Below are 22,869 nucleotides of genomic sequence, written 5' to 3'. Positions count from 1 at the left end.
TCGAAATAAAATGTAAATAAATAAATATAATATAAATTATTACTAACGTTATTGTACTGTGGATTGATAATATGTAAGAGACTGACGGAGACTCGTGCGTCTACTGTTAAAATTTCAACTAAATTATAACCAAAGACTGTTTTGCTAAACAATCTGATTGCAGAGTTATCTGTGTACTTTTAAGTATAATTAATGACATCTAATTGAAATATTTATTGCGACAGGTCCAGAGTAATGAATCATTGTATATTAATTTACAGATATGTAATAAAAAAGTTTGTGGACTACATTGATTAACATTATATATTTGCTTCAAATCCCTCTGTTAGAAGCAATACTATAAGCGAATAATTCGTGACTTTATTGTTTTAATCTTTTACTTCACAAAAAGTAACACCTATGTGTATATTACACTATTTTTTATAGCATATAAAGAATATTTAATAATAAAATGAATGCAGCGATTATTACCATTCATAGATAGCAAAAATAAAAATTACATGTATAAATTAATTTGACATATCAAGTTGAAATAGCCTTTATTTAACCGATAATAGACTTAGTATTTAGTAAATCTGCTACTTGGCTTATGAAATATTCTAAGCGTTGAAATCGTTGAACTTATAACAATAATTTGTTAAAGATTAAGATAATTTAATGAATTTAATCTATCACTTCCTATGTTATCTGTGAATAGTAAATGGTGTTATCCGTATTGTATTAGCGAGCTCCGTCTCGAAGCTTGCTACAGTGATGTATATTTGTAGTGCAAGTGTGTGTCGAAATCGAGAGCCGGGTATCGCTTCTTAAGTAGATTTAGAATTAAGTTGAACGATTACGCTTATCTCCTAAGGCGATTCGCCTTATAAATAAGACTTAAATTTGTTACTTTACATCAAAATAATTTAACTATATTCTTAGTTTAAGTTGCCTTAGTAATAAGCTATTTTTATATCAATTTATTGAAACGAATATAAAAAATAGTACCTTTTTCAATTGTATTTCAGTAAAAGTGTGTATGATCTCATGAGGTAAAAAAAAGGAAGCCATGCTAATTGCTACTATTTGTCGTCACTTGTGCAATAAATATGCATTGAAATTGATCGCGTTTTATGTACTTGAATGTGATGGCGAGTAATAAATGGTGTTGATGATTAATTGATCTTTTATTTAAAAAGAAAATAAAAAAACAAATCGACACAAAATATAATCTTGTAGATTTAATGACATTCACAATTACAAACAAGTTATGGCCGGGGGTCCTCCAATCTGAAACAAATAATTATTAATTTAAAAAATGCTTTCCTTCACTGTTATGTATTTTGATAATAAAATAATTACGTGACGCATTGATTAGTTTAAAGCGCCTCGGTTAAAGCTTTTATATTAGAAATTATGGCCTATTTCTGTTCTAATACATGTTACCCTTTTCTACACTTTTAGAGCATAAATAACTATGTAATGGGTACTCCGTGTATCAAAAGGTTCAGAATGCCTGGAAGGCGAAAGGCATGTCGGTAATCATCGTTGGCAAAGATCAGAGGACCATCCTTTATGTAACTTGTATAAATAAAACGCAGTCGTTCAAGGCGATTTTGTTCATACGAATGTCGAACGATGTCGCACGCGTGAGTCTATGCAGAACTATCGATAGTTGACTTCGAAAACTATTCAGGGTATCGATAATATCGATAGCTCTCGGTTAGCAATGCTATTGGCAACAGCGATGGTTTTGGACTATCGATAGTCAGTGAATGAATTTTGAGAAAATGATAATGACAAAGTCAAAATCTCTTTAATATTTCTTGAATAGAGACCCTGATTTGTCATTGAATATTTTTATTTTTCTAAACGCGTCTTTGGACATCGACGGTCGTAAGTAATTATATAAATTCTACACTTCTACATCACACACAATTTTTAAACTTGAGGGTATACTTTACAGCTTTTTCATAAATCGAAGAAAAAGTACCAAATGTATTAATTCTTATACTCTACTACTACGAATTTAATTAAACTTATTAAAATATAGGGTCGTTACGACTACTAAATAAGGTATCTTGAGAAAGTTATTCTATCGAAAAATAACTGACTATCGATAGCACAAAACTATCGATAATATCAATAGTTTGGGTTAATCGTAATGGTTTTTGCAATACCGATAGTAGTAACAATAGTATTTCTCATGGGGAGCTGTCGATAGTATTGACACGTGGCAATACTATCGAGAGATTGTCTATCGATAGTGGACTATCGATATGCAACACCTGCGTGAACCCACCGGTGCAGCTCCAGAGGCCTCTCCGACGTCATCGCGCGCGCGTGCGGCAGCTCCGGCGCCAGGAACACGAACTGGCGCGATGGGTGCCGGCGCGCAAAGTCCAGCAGTAGTTCAATCATGATCCTGCGGTTGTCGGCGTCCTGCGGAGCGGAACGGGTCGTCACACGCACGTATCAGGACGGGGAGGAGGTGAGCGTGTTGCGGGGCGCGACCTCACCGTGAACACGTCGAACTCGTCGAGGAAGTAGAAGGGCAGCTCGACGCACTCCCAGAGCGCAAGCAGCAGCGCCACGGTGCAGTAGGAGCGCTCGCCGCCCGACAGCGCGGCCGCGCCCTGCGTGCGCCGCGAGCCGTCGCGCCCCGACAGCTGCAGCGTCAGCTCGCCCGACGAGTGCTTCACCTCGATGCGGCCCTGCGGCGGGGAGGGCGGTCACTCGCAGTCGCGCGGGGGGGGGGGGGGGGGGGTGAGTGTCCTCCGTGACGCTCTCGTATACTTACGTTGTAGCCGTGCGCGGCCAGAATGGACCCGAAACAGAACTGCACCCGGCGTGTAATCTGTATCTCCAGTTGGTAGCAGAACTTTAAGCGAGCATCGATGGAAGATTGCGTCTGAAAATGTTTTATCTCTTTTTATATGTATACAAACCTTAAAATAAAACACGTTCCTTATTGACGACAACGGTATGGTAGCGATTGCCGAATCAGTTGGATTTAAACATCCAAAATTTCTTCTATTCATGTTTTTAATAGTTTACTTTCATCTATAAATGAACATGAAAATGAACAACTGACTCAATGCTCTAAAGAACTTTCAGAAATGCGATCTGAAATGACCTGCATCAGCTCATTATTAGAAAAATATGTGAACTTGAATGAGCAGATCAACAAAAATCAATAGTATTTCAGATATGAAGACTCAACTATCCGATATAAAGACAACTACTGAACAAAATTTGAATACTGTGCAAAACAAGGTAGATGGCGTTATCGATCAAATTAATGAAATGAAATTATCTACTGCCCCTCTGCTATCAGACCAAGAGAAAATTAAATGCCATTTGACAAAGTTAGATGAGTCGATTGTTATTGGTCAAAATAAAATAACATCACTTGAGACCGAAGTAATTCAGTTACAGTAGTCAACTGAAACATCAAGTAACTCGCAGAACAAGCTCAACCTCTTTGAACAAATTACTAAGGAAGTACAAAGTCGCAACAACAGGGAGAAAAACATTATTCTTGTAGGTCTTCCCGAGCCAAAATGTTCTCAACCAGAGGAAAGAAAGTTGAAAGACGAAACCGATGTTCTAAATGTCATCTCTTCACTTGGCATAAATATTCCGTAATCATCTTCGGAGTTGGCAAACTCAACCCAAAGAAATCCCGTAAAATTAAGGTTTGCTTTGAAGTACAGGGGCCAGCGAAAGCACTGCTTCGGAATAAAGAAAAGCTTACTCGCGATATTAAAATGTACTCTGATAAAACTCCTGCGCAGCAAAAATTTCTGGTTACTGTTAAAAATGAACTTAAGCTACGAGAAGAAAAAGGAGAAACCGGACTCACCATAAAATACATAAATGGAAGACCAACTATAGTAAAAGTCGGTTCAAAAAACTGAACATCACTGACTCGCCGTATATACCAAATACTTTAAATATAGACAATTATCAAGATTTTCCATCAAGTAGGGCTCGTTTATCTTTTCTGTACTTAAATACTCGCAGTATTCATAAGAAAGGGAAATTTGACGAGCTAAAATGTATCATTCGTGCTATACCAAACACTATACACGTCATTTTGCTAACAGAAACATGGATAAGTACAGAAAAACAAACATTGCAGCTTCAGCTCCCTAACTACACTCATCACTACAATAATCGGGACGATGCGGACGGCGGTGGTGTGTCAGCATTTATCCATAACGATTTAAAACATAGTTTATCGCACAGCAAATACGTCGGAAAAAACAATTATCTTTTTATGGGTAAAATTATGGGTAAAATTGGATTATCTATAATCCTGGTAATATCAACGAGAACTTTTTTGACGAGTATGAGTCACAACTAGAATCAAGACGTAGAGCAATAGTATTTGGAGATTTTAATATAGACTAGTTGGAGAAAGATCGGAAATTAAAACGATACAAAGAGGTTCTAAAAGGAACTGGTTACAAAATTATCAATAGAGTTAAGAAGTCCTATTTTACAAGAGAATGTTAAACAAGAAAATCGATACTGGACCATGTGAGCAATAACTTAGCCGATGATACTTTTAATATGATACTCATTAATTCTCCCCTATACGACCATAGGCAAATATATGTGGAAATAAATAAAATAAAGCCACCTCCTAAAACATATAGCCAGTATGAGGCTATAGATTACTCTAAATACTATAATAATATCGAACAAAAGATTTCAAAATTAACAAATAGTAACTATACACAGCTTGAGAAAGAGATACAGCTATGCGTAAATATGAGCAAGGTATGGAAAACCAAAATCCTAAATCCACCACAGAAAGATTGGATAAATAGAAGAATAATTTCTGAGATCAATGAAAGAAACCTGCTGTGGGTAAGATATAAAGACAATTTGCATGAGGAGTCATTGAAGGAAGATTTCATCGAGTAAAGATAACTTGTAGCTAAATTAATTCAAGACACAAAAGATCGATACCATTTTAAAGAATTTACTAAATGTAGTAAGAAACAAAAAAAATATGGTCTGTAGTTAATACACTAGCAGCTAATAAATTCACTTGCAATAGTCTTCCTACTAAACTTGAAATTGGTTCTCAAGTAGTAACAGATCCTTATACCATATGTCAAACATTTAACGAATATTTCGCGAAGATCGGGCCACAGCTCGCTGAATGTATACCTGACCATTACCATGACAATTTCCAGCATGCTATGCCTCAAATTACTCGATCAAAAAATTCTATTTCATGATTTGCACCATGTACTGAAAAAGAAATCTTAAACATCATTGATAAACTGGACTCAAGTTGTAGTTTTGGTTTTGATGGAATAAGTACAAAAGCTATTAAATCCATAAGAAATTTAATATGTAAAAATCTGACTAAATATTTCAACGGACTAATATGTGACGGTATATTTCCAAATACACAGAAAGTTGCTAAGGTTACGCCAATTTATAAATCGGGATTCAATACAGCCCCAGGTAACTATAGACCCATATCAGTACTCCCAGTCTTGTCAAAAATATTAGAAAAAGTTTTACATACAAGATTACAAAATTATATAAACTTATTTCTAGTAGTCAGTACCTTTTATGGCCCAGAAGTAATACAACTACGGCTACAATTGACCTTGTAACCAAATTAAAACTAAATATTGATCGGAAAAATATAGTTCTAGGTATCTTTATCGACCTCAAAAAGGCCTTTGACACAGTAAGTCATCAGCTACTTTTAAAAAAGCTAGAGGCCATAGGTGTCACTGGCAAAGCACTAAAAATATTTGAATCGTACCTTACAGACAGAACTCAAATAGTAAAGTCGGACAGAGTCCAAAGCGACGCGTTACCCATTACCTGCGGAATCCCACAGGGATCAATACTCGGGCCTCTCCTGTTTATTACATATATAAATAACATCTTTGAACTGAGCTTACATGGACATATTACTTTGTACGCAGACGACACGTCTTTGTTTTATTTTGGAACTTATATTCAAGACACAATATCTAAAGCTCAGGAGGACCTTAACACTTTGTTTAACTGGTTCCAATATAATTTATTAACCATCAATATAAAAAAAACATCCTATGTAATTTTTAAAGCCAAAAATAAACAATTACCCGAATTTTCCCCCCTTACAATTAATAATGAACCCATCCAACAGAAAACTCATGAAAAATATCTCGGTCTTTACATTGACAGTCAACTAAATTGGAATACTCATTTACGGCATATTAAAGCAAAATTAATATCACTGCGCGGCTCACTCGGTAATATTACAAAATGCATCCCTCGTACACTAAGATATACAATTTACAATGCCTTAGTTAAACTACACCTGCTATATCTTATAGATATATTGGGAACCGCAGCAAAATCTCAAATAAATAAATTGCAATACCAACAAAATATAATCATAAAATTACTTTTCAATTTTCACTTCCTAACACCAACTGCCAAAATATACGATGAAACTAAATTAATGAACATAAAAAATTTACATAAATACAATACCTGCATATTTATTCGAAAATATTTTAATACGATTATCCATACAAATCTTTCGTTCACTAAACAAAACCAAGTTTTCGATCGCAGCAGTCGACGGGCTAGCTACATAATCGTACCGAAACATCGCACGTCATACGGAAGAACAATGATAACAACAAACGGAGCGCGGCTATATAACAGTATACCCTCATACATAAAAAATGTTGACTCATTACATACATTTAAAAAACAATTATCAGATTATTTATTGAATAATAACTAGATCTAATTTATTATAAAACAATTAAATTTAATTTGAGTGTGTGAGGTGGGACAAAGTTAAACATATAAATTATACTTGATTATTGTTTTGTTTGTTGCTTGTAAATTTTGTTTTGTATACGTACCTACAATTATACATATATATTATATATATAATATTACATATAATGGCTACGACGATGAACTGCAAGTGAACATAACTGTAATTTATTGTTATCACATAAGTGACAATGTATGTCTTTGTAGATAATAAATTCTTTAAACCTAATAGACCCAATAAAATGAAAAATTATAATAAAATAATAAAAATTTACCAGTTTCAGTTCCACTTTATATTGGCCTAATTATCTACCAGCATGCCAAATTTGAACTTTCTAGGTCGCCTGGAAGTAGGTTATAGTTTTGATCTATAGGTCAGTCAGTGATAAATTTGACGATTTTTAGACGTTAATATCTAAATAACCGTTTGAGATGCGTTTATTAAATTTGGAACACATATGTATCTCACGAGTCTCAACATATGAGCCAAATTTGACACGTTTATGTCAAATAGTTTTTGAGTTATGAGGAGTGTAGTATAGAAATAGTATTAGTGTAGAAAAGTGGCTCCAAATGGTTCGTGTAATATTACGCACAGTGCTGCTCGCCAGTTCTGTTACTTGAACTTGGCTGACAGGCTACCGCGTGTCTAGATCTTGGAGCTAGAGACTCTCTTCGGGATGTTTTTAACATAGTAGGAATACTCACTGTTGCGTCACAATGTATTTACAACAATTTTATGTATATTGTGTACAGTAGCATTGATCACTGATAAAATCAGTGATAATCATTGTATGTGCACAAGAAGTAAGGATAAGCTTAGAACGCCAAGTTTCCGACTCCGCAAAGTCAATAAATCATTCTTGGGGCACGGTATCCGCTTCTTTAATAAAATTCCGCAGACATTTTTAACTTTGCCGTTTCATAGATTCAAGTCAATTGTAAAAAATACATTGGTAAAGAAGGCATATTATTCGATACAAGATTATATTGATGATAAAAAAGCATGGAGTTGATGCTTGTTGCCTTCCAGGCAGGAGACATAACATACATATATAATTGTGTTTAACTAACATGACTGTATTTTCAGATGTTGAAAAAGAGCAACTACTGAGTTTCTTGCCCGTTCTTCTCGGTAGAATCTACATTCCGAACCGGTATTAACCGGTTTACTTTAAATAGTTTGTTAAATGATGATTCAAAAGTGCTTATAAAAGCCTACTTGAATAAAGTATATTTTGATTTTGATTTATGATGCAAACAAAAGAGTCGAAGAAGGATTAATTGCCAATTATTTTAAGTACAATCTATATTCTGCTCCGGCTGAAACATTATGTTTAATTTATTTTTTAAATGCAGAATCGTGTACTTTTAATAGCGTACTTAGGTAAAATTTATTTCGATTGTGACCGATGAACTCACCTCTTCAATGAGCTCGCTAAACTTCGTGAGCAATTCTTTGAGATTTGTATATTCCTCTTCCGCACGAGCCATCTCCGTGCTCACTGTTTCCATGTCCAGCGTCAGACTGTCGACGGCTTTCAGTTTTATTCTCGTTTCTTGCAGCAACTCTTGTATAGTTCTCCGATCCCTGATGATAATGATAGTGATGCTGTTGTGATTAGTCGTAGAAACCAACCCACCAGAAAATATTCCTATGAAGGGTTAGTGACACAGAAAACAATACGCCGACCATGAGAGAGTTGTATTAATATATAATATCCACAGCAATCGTTACCCAGTGAATTTTTGTAGTGTAATTTAAGTGATAAAGTTACGAAACCAAACAAACTTATACATAAAAATTACCGGAAGAATCACCGGGTAAATGGTGTCATGTGTACTGTAGCGCACCTTACACTGGGATACCTTTCTATACCCCAATAACACAGCAATACTATGTTATTATTATATTCTAATAGAATAGCCGAATGGATGAACTGAAGAAGGTGCTGTGTTAATGATCTGGTCATTCAGTGTTAGAAAATAGTTAGTCTTAATAGTAACTTGAATTTGTAATATATACTGTTTGTATGGTCACGACTAACCTTGGATTATCGACCCTGGTTCCGGTGGCGAGGGCTTTGTTGACCTTCTCTGATATATTGGCTTCCTGTTGCGTCGATTGATCTCTGATCTGAACGAGACCATCTTGATGCTCTTTCAATATACGTTCATAATTTTGACGTTTAGCCTCTCTATTATCGACCTTAGACTGTTCCCGAGTGATTTCTTCCTGTAGCAATATTATAAAATATATATAAAGGCAATTGGTGAATAGAGTATTTTATTAAGAGCGCTCGAACTTTGAAATGAAATAAAACACCTAGTCCGGTCAAGTTGGCTCAAAAAATAGGGGTAAGTTTGAATGTCTTGACCGGACTATCCTGTCTATATAATATTGTCGCATTTTTACTTTAAGTCAATCGATCCTAATCGATGACATTATTTATCATTACATAGTACAAAACAAAGTCGCTTATCGCTGTCTGTCCCTGTGCATGCTTAGATCTTTAAAATTACACAACGGACTTTACGGATACGGTTTTTTTAATAGATAGTTTGATTCAAGAGGAACGTTTATATGTACAATTCATGCACAATATGGTAGAAAAACACTGATAATTTTAGAGTTTTCTAAAGTAATGTCGTAAATAAACACATTTTTTTGCGTTTAGCGCAGTGGGTTAGAGTGAGAGAGGAGGAGCTGCCGTATGCGTAAGAGAAAGGGAAGCCAGACAGACTGGCACCGTTACGCGTTACGTAACGAAGCGGTTAACGTCTCATAAGAAGTCATCACTTCGAAAACTCTAAAGTAGTCTCTAAAGCCTACAATCGCATTGAGCTAAATATAGACAATAGGCAGATCAAACTCACATAAAGTTTTCTAGAGACATCAGTGAGGTCGGCGAGTTTCGTTTTGATCTGCCTCAATTTTGCCTCGTGCTCGCCAATTTTTTGCACATATATGTTCTCCGCCGTCGAGGTTTCCTTCAATTCTACTCGGAGAGTTTCCACGATCTGCTTAGTCACGTCGAGTTCCTTTTCCTGAAAATACCTCGAGGTCACATACGAGGAGATACGTAGCGCCGACGAGACATACGTTCACGGTGGGGCTCACCAGCTCGTCGTGCTGCGGGCTGCGGTGCAGGTCGCGCGCGCGCTCGGCCGCGCGCAGCTCGCGCTCGCGCTCGAGGCGCGCGGCCAGCAGCGCCTGCAGCCCCGCGCCCGCCTCGCGCGCCTCCCGCGCCGCGCGCTGCTCCTCGCCCCGCGCCGCCCGCGCGCGCTCCGTCTGCGAGCGCAGCGCCTCCTCCGCGCGCGCCACCGCCTCGCGCAGCCGCCTGCGGGGAGGGGCGGTCAGTCGGGGCCGGCGGCCGGGCTCCGCGCCGGCCGGCCCGTACGCACCGTTCGCCGTCCTCCGTGCTGAGGTGCAGGTAGTGGTGGCCGAGTCGGCGGGGATCTCCTCCGTAGCTGCGGTAGTTTGGGGCGGGATAGAACTCCATGCAGTCCTCGGTGACTATCTTGCTGCAGTTCAGCGGCACATTTGCTTCCGTGTCGGCCTGGCGGATCGCTTCCTCTGCGAGTTCGCAACCGAATGTATATAACATCGACTAGTTCGAGAGTAGCCTGACCGGGGACGCCGTTGAGGTTCGATGAGTTCCTCGACCGACTCGCTACTCACCTTGATCCGGCACGAGCAGCACGGTCTCGAGGCTGAGGTTGTCGATGAGAAAGTTGGCGATGACGGGATTCTCTATGTCGAGCATGTCGAGCGCGCAGGGATGCGCTTGCACGCGGCGCCGAGACACGTCATGTCGCTTCGGCAGGAATCGACTGCACGTCACACTCGGCTTTGGCTTGTTTCCATATACCTGATATTATAATGTTCGTTACTGTTATGATTACGATGACAACATATATTTTTATATATGAAGATCACAAGTGCATAAGATTGTGTGCAAATACAAGGGCACACTCACGATGCGATAGTACAGTCACATCAAGAAAGAGAACATGAGAAAAACAACAAGAAGATAAAATACAATAACTTTTGTAACGGACCGACCCAGGTATTAAACCCGGGTCTTCGAGCCCTTCGCTCTTATAAACTAGACACTAAACCAGCGAACTACTTTTAGAGTGAGTTATATTTTGTATAATCGTGTTTCTACGTTTCGTACAACTAAACGTCGGTCAGTCGGTAGTTCCCTTGATTATGGAGCATCGCTTTGATTTTGTAGTGGTTGTAAATCCTGAACCAAAGGTTTCTGAGACAAAGATTTGCCTTAGGGTGTTTATAAAGATTTCATCTGTTTTAACAAAAGAAAACGATTTTGATATAAGTACAGCTATCGTACCTCCTGCATAATCTCAAAAAGTTTTCTGGAATCTTCTGGACTGTTCACGCAGAAAGTTGTTTTCATATTACTTATAATATGTTCAAGGGCATTTCCCCATTTTTGATCTTTTAAACGTAAATAGTAACCTAGAAAAATTAAAACATTTAGTAACAAATAATAATTATCTAAAGCTTTAAATGTCTATATTTGTATAAGTAGGGTAGACTGGGTACGGTTGTGACAATTTTCATTCGACGACCAATAATTTTGCTAGTGTAGCAGTAAACTATACAAAATAGGGTTTTTTTTATATATAGAGTACTTTTACCTACGTATAAATACAAAAAAATGGATTTCTAAGTACTATGGTTAACTCACATGAGCAAGTTAGAAAAAAAAAATATGTCACAACCGACCACATCCCAGGGGCGGTTGTGACAGAACTTGGGTTCTGTAGTGACAGGTTCAAAAATACACCAGAATGGTCATCAATCACTTTTATTGCACAACATGTATTTTTTTTAAGTAATTACCATTACGTAACACAGGTACATTTAGTTTTTATAAGGCAATTTAGAGTCTAGGTACATCTATTATAACAAATCATCATATAGCAATCTGCTTGCTTATAATGAATACTTTAATCAGACATAAATTACAATCAGTACAAAATCCTAACTAAAATATTATAATTATACAAAACGTCAAAATATTAACTAAATAAAAAAAATAACATTTGTGTATTGTATCAGCATACAGCATAACAAAAGAAAATAATATATTGGAGATCAATCATCAGTCAGAGTCATCACAGTTATGGCATATGTAATGGCGACTACCATCAGTGTACTCTAAATGTGACCAGAGCTCACATTTTCCTTGGCACTTTATCCATGTTTCACCAGGCTTACTATCGGAATATGCACCAATGCACACTAGACAAAAATACTCTTCTTCACCTGATGACGGTGGCGATGTCTTCCGTTTTCTCTCTTTGTTTTTTCCTTTTCCTTTATTTTTCCCTTTTTCTTCGTTCAGGTTTTTCTTTATCAGTTACTAGCTGTTACTCGCGGCATTGCCCGCGTAGAATATGAACATATTTATAATATAAACTTAAAATGTTACGATAATGTAATACCTCTTTGTATACCACATCGGTGTGTATGTCAGTCCTTAGGGTAGAATATCCAGAAACGCTTAAATGCGAATAAACACATTTTTAATCGGTAGGTAGGTAGGTAGGTAGTAGGTATACAAACTTTCAACCCTTATATCACCCCCGTAGGGGTAGAATATGCAGAAACACTTAAATAAGTATCTACTTCTTTTTCATCAGTATCCCAAAAATAAAGTTTCATGTTTCTAACTTAAAAAATTCCATACGAACGTTCACTAATAATGAGAAAGACAATTAATTACTGTATCTGTACACATATTACAACAATCACAAACAGAAATCGAATAAAAATACTTAATTTTGACCGTTAAAAAGTAATGAGGGCCTCTGCTAACGTCAACGTCGCGCATCGCCTTACAAAACGATGTGAAACACGTTCAGACTCGCACGACGTTCCCCTCTCCCCGTTACACCTCCCCCGTATTCCTTTTGGTTTTGCTAATATTGCGACTGTCACAACCGTACCCAGTCTACCCTACTAAGAAGTAATCCTTACTAATATTATAAAACGTCGGTTTTTCCGCTTGATTTAAATATGATGGTGAGTAAGGCCGAAAATCTTAAGTTTGGTAGGACATTGACAATGAAAGTAGTATCGAGGAAACGTATAGAAGCAAAAAATTATCTCTTCTCCTACTTACCAGTTACTTTTCTAATAAACATCAATCTTTTTATTGTAATATTCCGTGCTGAGTTACCGAGTGAAGTAATTAACGAGGGCACATGACTCGTGTGCTCATCACATATTCTACCGACAAGAAGTAGTTTAACGTAGTATTTTTGTGTTGCGGTTTGAAAGGAGAGTGAGCCAGTGTAACCACAGGACGGTCTTAGTTTCCAAGGCTGGCGACGCGTTGGCGATGGGGAGCTAGTGCGAATGGCGCTCACCCACGGGCCCGAGGGGCGGCTGGCTGAACTGGCGGCGCTCGACGGCCTGCTGCACGCGGCGCCGCAGCGCGCCCACGTGCTCGCCCCACGCCGCCAGCGGGTCGCCGTGGCGCGACCTCAGCTCCTGCTGGCTCCGTCGCAGCTTCTCTGCGCGAGCGCGATACCGACACTGATTATCGTTGCAATGTCACCGTTTCTGTTCTATTAGCGCTCTGTTGCCTTTTAGAGGTCAATTACTTAAAACTGATTATTAAAAACGGTTTACTTAAGTTACAATTTTGCAACCGATGTTATTGTATTATTGTATTACGAATCAATGTATTGTATATGTCGTAGTGTAAGGAATATTTGCAATAAACGACTCACACAATCACTCTAGTTTGATCTTAGGTATTTAGGTATCTATTTCGAAAACTATTGTCTTAAAATCATCTTTTGATTAACAAAAACTGAAAAAAAATGTCCAAATATAAATTTAATTACCGTTAGCAAACGTGCAGGGTGCTTTCCACTTACATACCCAAAAAATGAAAGAGATACTATAACAACTCTGTTTGGTTGAAATTTATGTAATAGTAAAAATCCTTAGTCATATATAATGCTATCAGCATTATCAGCTATATTTGCTATCTATTTTAGAAACTTCTAAATAATATATGTAAAGAAAAAATGTATTATTCTTTAATTTGAATTCCGCGCATCAACCGTCATCGAACGCGCAGTGACATGACAACTAAATTATAAAAAATATAATTATGAAAAATATTATCAATCTCGTAATTGTATAAAGTAAAGTATAAAGTATCTTGTGATTTAGGAACAGACATTGTTAATAAATAAACATTAAATGTCGTTTCTCTTTTTACAGGTATGTAAATATTATTTTTGTAAAAATTCGTAGTTAAATACAAAATTTTATTTTATTCTTTCTTATTGTAAAATTAAACATATAAATCTCTTTTTACAGAGAAACTCAATTGTGTTTCATTAACTGTGTCGTCCTAATAAAAAGAATACAAGAAAAAATCTTATAAAACGACATTTATTGTAAAAAAATGGAGTCGTTGAAGTTTACATTTGAAATTAAACCATCAATAGACGGAAAGTCAAACTATATCGCCATAACCGCAATTGCCACAAAAGATGGAAAAGTTTTCGTTATGCCTGAAGAATATCAAGCAGTATCACTTCACAAACATATCCAAACCTCGAAAACCTTCTTTACCGTGAAAAATACATTAAAGAAAAGATATCAAACTAGAAGTGTTTGGATAAAAACAACACAGGATATACTACAAACATATTTTGATGAGGATGGAAACATGATGTTTCAGGATCAATTTTTAGAGGAAACTACCCAAGAACAAATGACTATTGGTAGTAAAAGGTGTTCAGAAGATCCCATAGTGAAAATTTTGGAAACATTTGTTAAAAGTCAACAAGACAAAGAAAAACAAAGTATTAAAAATTTAGCTGACAAGTTTGTAATTGGAAAATTTGATGGTAAAAGTTCGAATGCACACCAGTGGATGGAAGTATTTGAAAAAGAATGTACAAGGTTTAGTATCGTAAAAGAAGAAGAAATAATTGAAATCTTCAGATTATTTCTTGAAAAATCATGCACTGATTGGTATTCTTCCATGATGATGAAACTTAGCTTACATTCCGAGTGGTCAAAATGGAAATCATGTTTTTTGGAAACATATGCTAATAGAGGTTGGACTGCTAGTAAGTATGCTTTATCTTACAAGTACCAATCAGGATCTTTACTAGAATATGCAGTAAAGAAAGAAAAACTTTTACTAGAGGTAAGAAAAACAATAGATGAAGGGACTCTTATTGATATCATTGCTGCCGGCTTACCAGATTTTATAACAGACAAAATCAACAAAGACCAAATCGTAGAAACAAAAAATTTGTTTAGTGAACTTGGAAAATTAGAACATTTAGTTTCAAGAAGAAAATTTATCAAGAAGAAAGAAGATACTAAGCCAGAGAAAAAAAAATGTAGCATTTGTGAAAAATTAAATAAAGGCGTACGCTATCATTCAGAAGATTCTTGCTGGTTTAAAACAAATTCAAATACTGAAAAAGATAAAAAGCAAGTAAAGCTCGTTAATAATTCAGAATTGGAATGTGAATTGCAGTGTGAAGATCCAAAAAACTAATAGTACCGCCATTGATCAAAGTGAAATTAGTACTGAATAAAAATGTTGAAGTGTCTGGAATCTATGACTCTGGGTCTAACGTTTCGTTAATAAATTCTAAATTGTTAAAAATAAAAAATAAGGAAACCAGTCATTGCAACAATACTAATTTAAAAACGATTAATGGCGTTAAAAAGGCAAATGGAGTAATAACACTTGATATAGCCATCTTTGATGTGGAAAAAAAAATGAATGTTTTCGTAATAGACAAGGAAAATTTCGATTATGATTTTTTAGTGGGTCTTGATTGTATAAAAGAATTTTACCTAGTTCAAAACGAAAACTTAAAAATTACGCAGAAATTACCTATAAAAAGAAGTGAAATAGTTTCCAAGGAAACAGACAAAATAGATATAGTCTCTAAAGAGATTAAATATGATAATTTAATAAACTTCAATGAAGACATACTTGAAGAAAAGTTCAAAATTTGCATAAATCATTTAGACTTTCAAAAACAGGCCATGATTGATAAATTAATTTCGAAATATAAGTCTGTGTTTGCAAAGGATAAATATGACATAGGACAGGTAACAGGTTATGAAGCACACATTGATCTACTTATAGAAAAATATTGCTCCAAAAGACCATATCGTTGCACAATAGAAGATAAGAAGGAGATTGAAGATCAAATTGCAAAATTATTGGAAAGAAATATAATAGAAGAATCATATAGCCCATTCGCAGCACCAGTCACATTAGCTTATAAAAGAGATGAAAACAAAAGATCAAGATTGTGCATCGACTTTCGAGACTTAAATAAAATTGTTGTGCCTCAATCACAACCATTCCCTCTTATTGACGACCTAATACTAAAGACGAGAGATTGCAAGTTTTTCTCAACGCTGGACCTAAACTCAGCGTTTTGGTCAATTCCTTTACGTATCACAGATAGACACAAAACTGCGTTTGTGACGCAGGAGGGACACTATCAATGGACCTGTTTGCCATTTGGTTTGAAAACCTCCCCAGCTATATTTCAGAGAATAATGTGTAATATAATACGGAAACACAAGCTTGGAGATTTCGCAGTATGTTTCATAGATGATATTTTAATTTTCTCAGAAACTTTCTCGGATCATATCAGATATTTGGAAAAACTCTTTGAAGCAATAAAATGCGAAGGCTTAAAACTAAAATTCTCTAAATGCACATTTGCAGCTGATACAGTTAAATACTTGGGTCACATAATACAAAATAATTCAGTCAGACCACTGAAAGATAACTTAATATCAATAAAAAACTTCCCGACTCCTAAAACTCAAAAGAATGTGAGGCAATTTTTGGGAAAAATAAATTTTTATCATAAATATGTGCCAAATATAGCCATTAAGTTGGAACCATTGCATAACCTTTTGAGAAAAGGACAAACCTTTGACTGGACTGATGCATGTCAGGAGTCATTTAATGAAATGAAACAAATATTATGTTCTCAACCGATATTAACAATCTTTGACCCAAACCTACCTATTCATATATACACAGATGCTAGTATATTAGGAGTAGGAGCAGTACTAAAACAACCACAAAATAACAATGAAGAAAAACCAGTAGCGTACTTTTCGAAAAAATTGACTGAAGTACAGAAAAGGAAGAAAGCCATCTATCTGGAATGTCTAGCAATTAAGGAATGTGTAAAGTATTGGCAACATCTATTGATAGGTCGGAAATTCACTGTATTTTCTGATCACAAACCATTGGAAAATATGAACATAAGATCTAGAACAGACGAAGAATTAGGAGATCTAACATACTACTTATCACAATATGATTTCGAAATTAAATATTCGCCAGGAAGATACAACATTGAAGCTGATTGTCTAAGCAGAAACCCGGTACTTGGGCCAAATGAAAACTCAGAGGAACAGTTAAAAGTAGTTAATATAATAACACTAGAAGATATTCTAAAAGACCAGGTTAATAATGAATATATACGATGCAGAAAAAACAAGTTAATGAAAAAACAAAATGTTTACTACAAAAAAGTAAGGAAGAAAGAAAAAATTATTATATCAGAGGAATTTAGCATAGATTTCATGAAAAGTGTACATACAGATCTGGGGCATATAGGAATTAAACAAATGCAGAGAATGATTAGCTCAGTGTATACAGCAGAAAATATGACTAAAAACATAAAAAAAATCTGTGAAAGTTGTACAGTATGCTTAAAGAATAAATCAAGAGGACAAATTAAATATGGGTTGATGTCCCACTTGGGTCCCGCCACAAAACCTTTTCAGATATGCTCTATTGATACCATTGGAGGTTTCGGAGGTTCCAGATCAACAAAGAAATATTTACATCTTTTATTAGATCATTTCACCAGGTACGCGTATATTCTAACATCAAGTACTCAAAATGCTAATGACTTCATTAAATTAATAAGAAACTGTACAGAAAGTGATGGTATTGAATTAATACTATCAGACCAATACCCAGGTATCAATTCTAAGGAATTTAAAAGATTTTTGGATGAAAAAAATATTCCCATAATTTTTACAGCAGTGAATTCTCCTTTTTCAAATGGCTTAAATGAGAGATTAAACCAGACATTGGTTAATAAAATCCGGTGCAAGATAAATGAACATGACACTAAAATGGCATGGACGACTATAGCCCACAACTGTGTGCAAAAATACAATGAAACGGAGCATACTATTACTGGATATGCTCCTAAATACCTACTTTATGGTACAGATGTTACGATTTTGCCAAATGAGCTGAAACAGAAGAAGACTGACCATGATTTAATCCAGGCTAGGGAAAAAGCTTTAGAAAATACAATCAAATCACATAATTATAACAAGAAAATTTACGATAAAAATAGAAAACATATAGAGTTCAAAGTCGGTGATATTGTTTTTATAGAAAATGGAAATAAACTGAATCGAAAGAAGCTTGATGAATTGAAACTTGGACCGTACAAAATTTTACAAAAAATTTCAAACTCAATTTACAAAATAAATATTGAACATAAGAGATCAGAGTCCACTTTTTTCCACATTTCAAAGCTAACACCAGCTCCTATCTACGATTAAGGACCGTGCATGAAAAAACATCTTCACCTGACTTTCTTTACGGAGGGGGGGAGATGTAAAGAAAAAATGTATTATTCTTTAATTTGAATTCCGCGCATCAACCGTCATCGAACGCGCAGTGACATGACAACTAAATTATAAAAAATATAATTATGAAAAATATTATCAATCTCGTAATTGTATAAAGTAAAGTATAAAGTATCTTGTGATTTAGGAACAGACATTGTTAATAAATAAACATTAAATGTCGTTTCTCTTTTTACAGGTATGTAAATATTATTTTTGTAAAAATTCGTAGTTAAATACAAAATTTTATTTTATTCTTTCTTATTGTAAAATTAAACATATAAATCTCTTTTTACAGAGAAACTCAATTGTGTTTCATTAACTGTGTCGTCCTAATAAAAAGAATACAAGAAAAAATCTTATATATATACAAAAAATAATCTTTGAGTTTACTCGTTAAAAATTTGTTCTTTCGATTTTTTCTGGAGCTACATGCACTGATGTAAAAAAATACTATTACTAAAAATGGAAGATACTAATATGTACTAAAATACTTATGTACACTACCATCCCATTTCGCTTACGCTTTACTAGATTTATCTAAGAGGGAGCAGAATGACCGATATACCGACATAAATTAACAGCAGACTTAAAACTGATAAAGCAATTGAGGAAAAATATATAAAATAAATGTATTTTAATATCGTGCCACATCTGCGAGAATGTCTCGGCTAAGTCACTGAACCAACTTCCCCTTCGCTTTCTTTCCCTTTCCCGTCACTGACACAATTTTAGTTTTGAGCAGCATGTCTAGTATGTATACTAATACATGTAACTCAATTCAAAATACTTTATAAAAATATACAACATACAGCTACGAACATAACACGGCCAATGACCGTCCAAAGGTGTATATATGTATAGCTTCCGAGTGACCGATAAGGGCGAGGAAGTGCTCGGCTCACCGAAGCGCTCGAGCAGGTCGCGGCGCTCGGCGTCCTCGCGCGCGGCGAGCGCCTGCGCGCGCTCGTGCTGCGCCGCGGCCTGCTCCACGCGGTGCTCGGCGGTGGACACGCGCGCGCGCACGGCCTGCTCCGCCTCGCGCGCCTCGCTCGCGCGCCGCTCCAGCGCCTCCCGCCGCCCCGCCTCCGCGCCGGACCTGCACGCGCCGGTCGCCATCAGTCGGGTCGGCCGGCGTCCGCCGTCGTCGCGCGACGTCCGTCGAACCCAGTCGATACTCACTCGATGTTTCTTATTTCGTGCTCGAAATCGGCGATCTTCCTCGTCTCTTTGTCGAGCTGTTCCCGCTTCTTGACGGTCGCCCGCTGTGCCGTGCGATGATTCGTCTGCACGTTTCTAATTTCCTCCTCTATCGCCCTTTTCTCTGCCTCTAAAGATGTCTTTTCTCGGTCGTTCTCCTCTAAACGCTGTTTTAGGGTTCTGAAATTGATTCAACGTGCCCCTAAGACTTGTTCTTTTTTACCTGTATATACTCCATACACACGGCTCAGAAATCTACTCGCAAAGCAAAAGCTAAATAAACTATAACTATAAAATCTTACTCAATAATATTGCGATTGCCCTCAAAATCTTCCTCCATCGCCAAAAGTTTATCTGATATTTTTTGACATTTTCTCATTTGCAGGTCGATTTGTTCATTCAAGGATTGCTGTTTGAGTTGTAACTCAGAAATTTCACTCCAAACTAACTCTTTTTTTAGATCTCTCATTTGTATTTTCATTTCATTGCGTGATAATAATTGTCTGTATTTGTTTTCCCAGCTTTTATACTCTCTCTCCAATTGTGCACAAGTCTGTAAAGTAACAGCTAATGAATTGCACACTGCTGGGCTAAGGTTTCCCTCTTATTTTGCGGAGATAGAAGCTTCAACGCCACCATAATGCAAAGTGAGTTGGTGGAAGCATATGAGGTAGATTTCCATCCTTTACAATAAGATTCACGAGTTCTATACAATATTAAAAACGGTTCTTCTACAATCAATAAAATCATCGCGAAAATAAGGAACTGCATCTACATCATATTATAAAAAGTATAAACTATTGACTTGACCTAACATGGTCAATGATCTACCAGCTATATGATGTAGAATGTATTTAGTTTAGGTATTTGAATATATAGTATAAGCATACAATATTCTTAAACAAAACTGTGTTAGACTAGAATTCATAACTAAATTTAAAAAGTTTCTTGCATATGAAAACATGAATCATACAGGTTCATTGCAAAAGGTCAACATTTGTACTTTACAGAGTTAGCAAAAATAATACTACTGAATTAAATACTAACCCTGTCCTTCTCAGTTTTGATTGCAATAGCCATTCTACAGTTGTCAAGGACTTTGTTGTAATTACTCTCGCTATAATCAAGATTAGTTGCTCTTCTGAATAGGGAGAACAACTTCTTTGAATCAGTCCAACAAAATGAACGCGCCTCGTCCTGATTCAGCACTGATATTGGGTTGTCTACTTGTATTTCAAGAGCTAACATAATGTTATTTATTTCTGCATACTTTGTTGAAACCACTTCTCCTGAAAATAAAGGCATGTGATTGACTTTTATTTTGAAATAAATACCTAACGAAAAAATGTTATTTAATAAGTTTGAATCAAATTAATAAAAAGTTTAAAAGGTAGTTGATAAAATGCATTAATAGTTTTAAAATACACTACGAATCCATGAAGATTATTGGAAATGTAAAGAAACATAAACCTATAGTCAAGTATCTACCAAAACCAAATATGAAAAACAAATTTTAATATTATATAATCTCTCACTCAATATTTCAACAAGAATATAATTTGACCTGAAATTGTAAAGAAAAAAAAATGTACTGGTAATTTTTATACCATAACCTATAACATTTATATATCACAACCACATTAACTGAATTTAATTTAAAGAGAATTACTACTGTAACTATAACCTCTTATACAATAAATATTACCTGTTGCTGATTTCACAATGTAGCTTGATCCTCCAGCAGTAGTAATTTTTCTAATAACAGTAATATGATCTCCATATCTATCATGATTGTATGACTTGGGGGTACTATTTTTTATTTTTATTTCAATTGTAGCATAGTTGGAACCTTTTTTAATGAACGCTGAAAATAACTATGTTTTAAAACATATCTGTGTGTTGTTTTTAATGGTCCTCAGAGTCTTTTATTAATGCATAATCAGAAATTGCAATTATTCTGGCAAAATATTATTTCTTTACTTATTTACAGAGGTACATTAAACAATAAACTAATATTAACAAATTTTTTTAATCATTCACTGTTATGCATATCAAAAAAAAAATGTAAACAACATTCACAAATTTTAACATATTTTATAGTTATATAATGTAGGAAAAACTAAATAAATTACTCATATTAATATAGTTTGTTTTAAGCTGATTTAAGTATGATGGATTTTTTTTCAAAAAGTGTATTCCAAAGGTTTTCAGACTGTAAATTAAATCATATCTAAGTTTACATTCATCAAAAAGAATATATTATTTTAAGTAGAAACATACATTGAATATTGTTGCCCCTTCTGGTTGCAGCTGCCTTGCCTCCGAGACCAACGATTAACGCTGTAAGAATCGCACTTTTGCCACTACCATTACGGCCAAACACCCAATGAATATTGTTTTGGTGTAATTCAATAATTAAATTATCATGACAAAGAAAGTTCTTTACTTGAATAGTTAGTATTAAACCATCGATTTCGTCATCTACGTCGTTATATTCCATATTTATTGATTATTATATCATAATATTTTTCGGACGAAAGAAACAAAACAAGTAGAGGTTAGTTTCTTAAATAACAAAAAAAGTAGTGTATATATTTTTTTAAGTAAATTAATCAAGTTAAATCAACTAAGACGATATAATTCGTAGTTAGATACAATTAAAACGTAGTGAGTTTTTATAATAATTATATTAATAATTTTCTTTCGATACTTAGAAATTTCAATAATATTGTAAATTTAAACTCATTTGACACTTGACTGTGGAGTGTTCACTTGACAGTTCAACTGTTGACTTGTTGAGGTTAGGGTAGGAGAAGTACCTATAAAAATTGTGTCACTCGACAATGTATGAACTTTAGATGACGCTGCAGGAAAGTGCTTCTACTCGGTAGAGTAAAACGGAATAAGAGAGAGAATCTTATACAGCCGCCTTCAAAAGGCACTATTTTCTTAATTTTCTTTTAATTAAATTTATAAAACTCAACTAAAACACATTCTTTTCGATAGTTTTTTTTTCGGGCGTAGTCACTGAACGAGATACTTCTTCTCATTATACGATCGTACTTATATTATTATATGAATACAAGAGTACATTATAATAAAATAATTTTAACATGTTTGTTGCCTGTTGCTTGTTGGCAACATTCTGACAAACGCCATTT

General features: G+C 35.4%; 2 protein-coding genes across 2 annotated transcripts in view; one reads left to right on the top strand and one right to left on the bottom strand.

Moving 5' to 3' along the window:
- The window catches only part of LOC113398262 (uncharacterized), a 114,529-nt gene that overhangs the window by 51,186 nt on the left and 40,474 nt on the right, over window positions 1-22,869 (top strand). The window lies entirely within an intron of this gene.
- On the bottom strand, window positions 1,148-22,357 carry Smc6 (Structural maintenance of chromosomes 6). Its single transcript, XM_026636920.2, has 18 exons — window positions 21,989-22,357; window positions 21,414-21,572; window positions 20,756-20,997; window positions 20,011-20,261; window positions 19,691-19,888; window positions 19,414-19,607; window positions 13,201-13,347; window positions 11,154-11,281; window positions 10,478-10,667; window positions 10,201-10,372; window positions 9,917-10,136; window positions 9,673-9,843; window positions 8,844-9,031; window positions 8,218-8,386; window positions 2,780-2,890; window positions 2,499-2,693; window positions 2,282-2,421; window positions 1,148-1,269 (listed from the first exon to the last, which is right to left on the bottom strand). The coding sequence occupies exons 1-18, from the start codon at window positions 22,206-22,208 to the stop codon at window positions 1,248-1,250; spliced, it is 3,117 nt and encodes a 1,038-aa protein (XP_026492705.2). The 5' UTR covers window positions 22,209-22,357; the 3' UTR covers window positions 1,148-1,247.

The sequence above is a fragment of the Vanessa tameamea genome, chromosome 2 (genome assembly GCF_037043105.1).
Source record: "Vanessa tameamea isolate UH-Manoa-2023 chromosome 2, ilVanTame1 primary haplotype, whole genome shotgun sequence".
Classification (NCBI taxonomy): Eukaryota; Metazoa; Arthropoda; class Insecta; order Lepidoptera; family Nymphalidae; genus Vanessa; species Vanessa tameamea.
The sequence above is the reverse complement of the archived record's forward strand: the minus strand, read 5'-3'. Positions and strand labels throughout refer to the sequence as shown.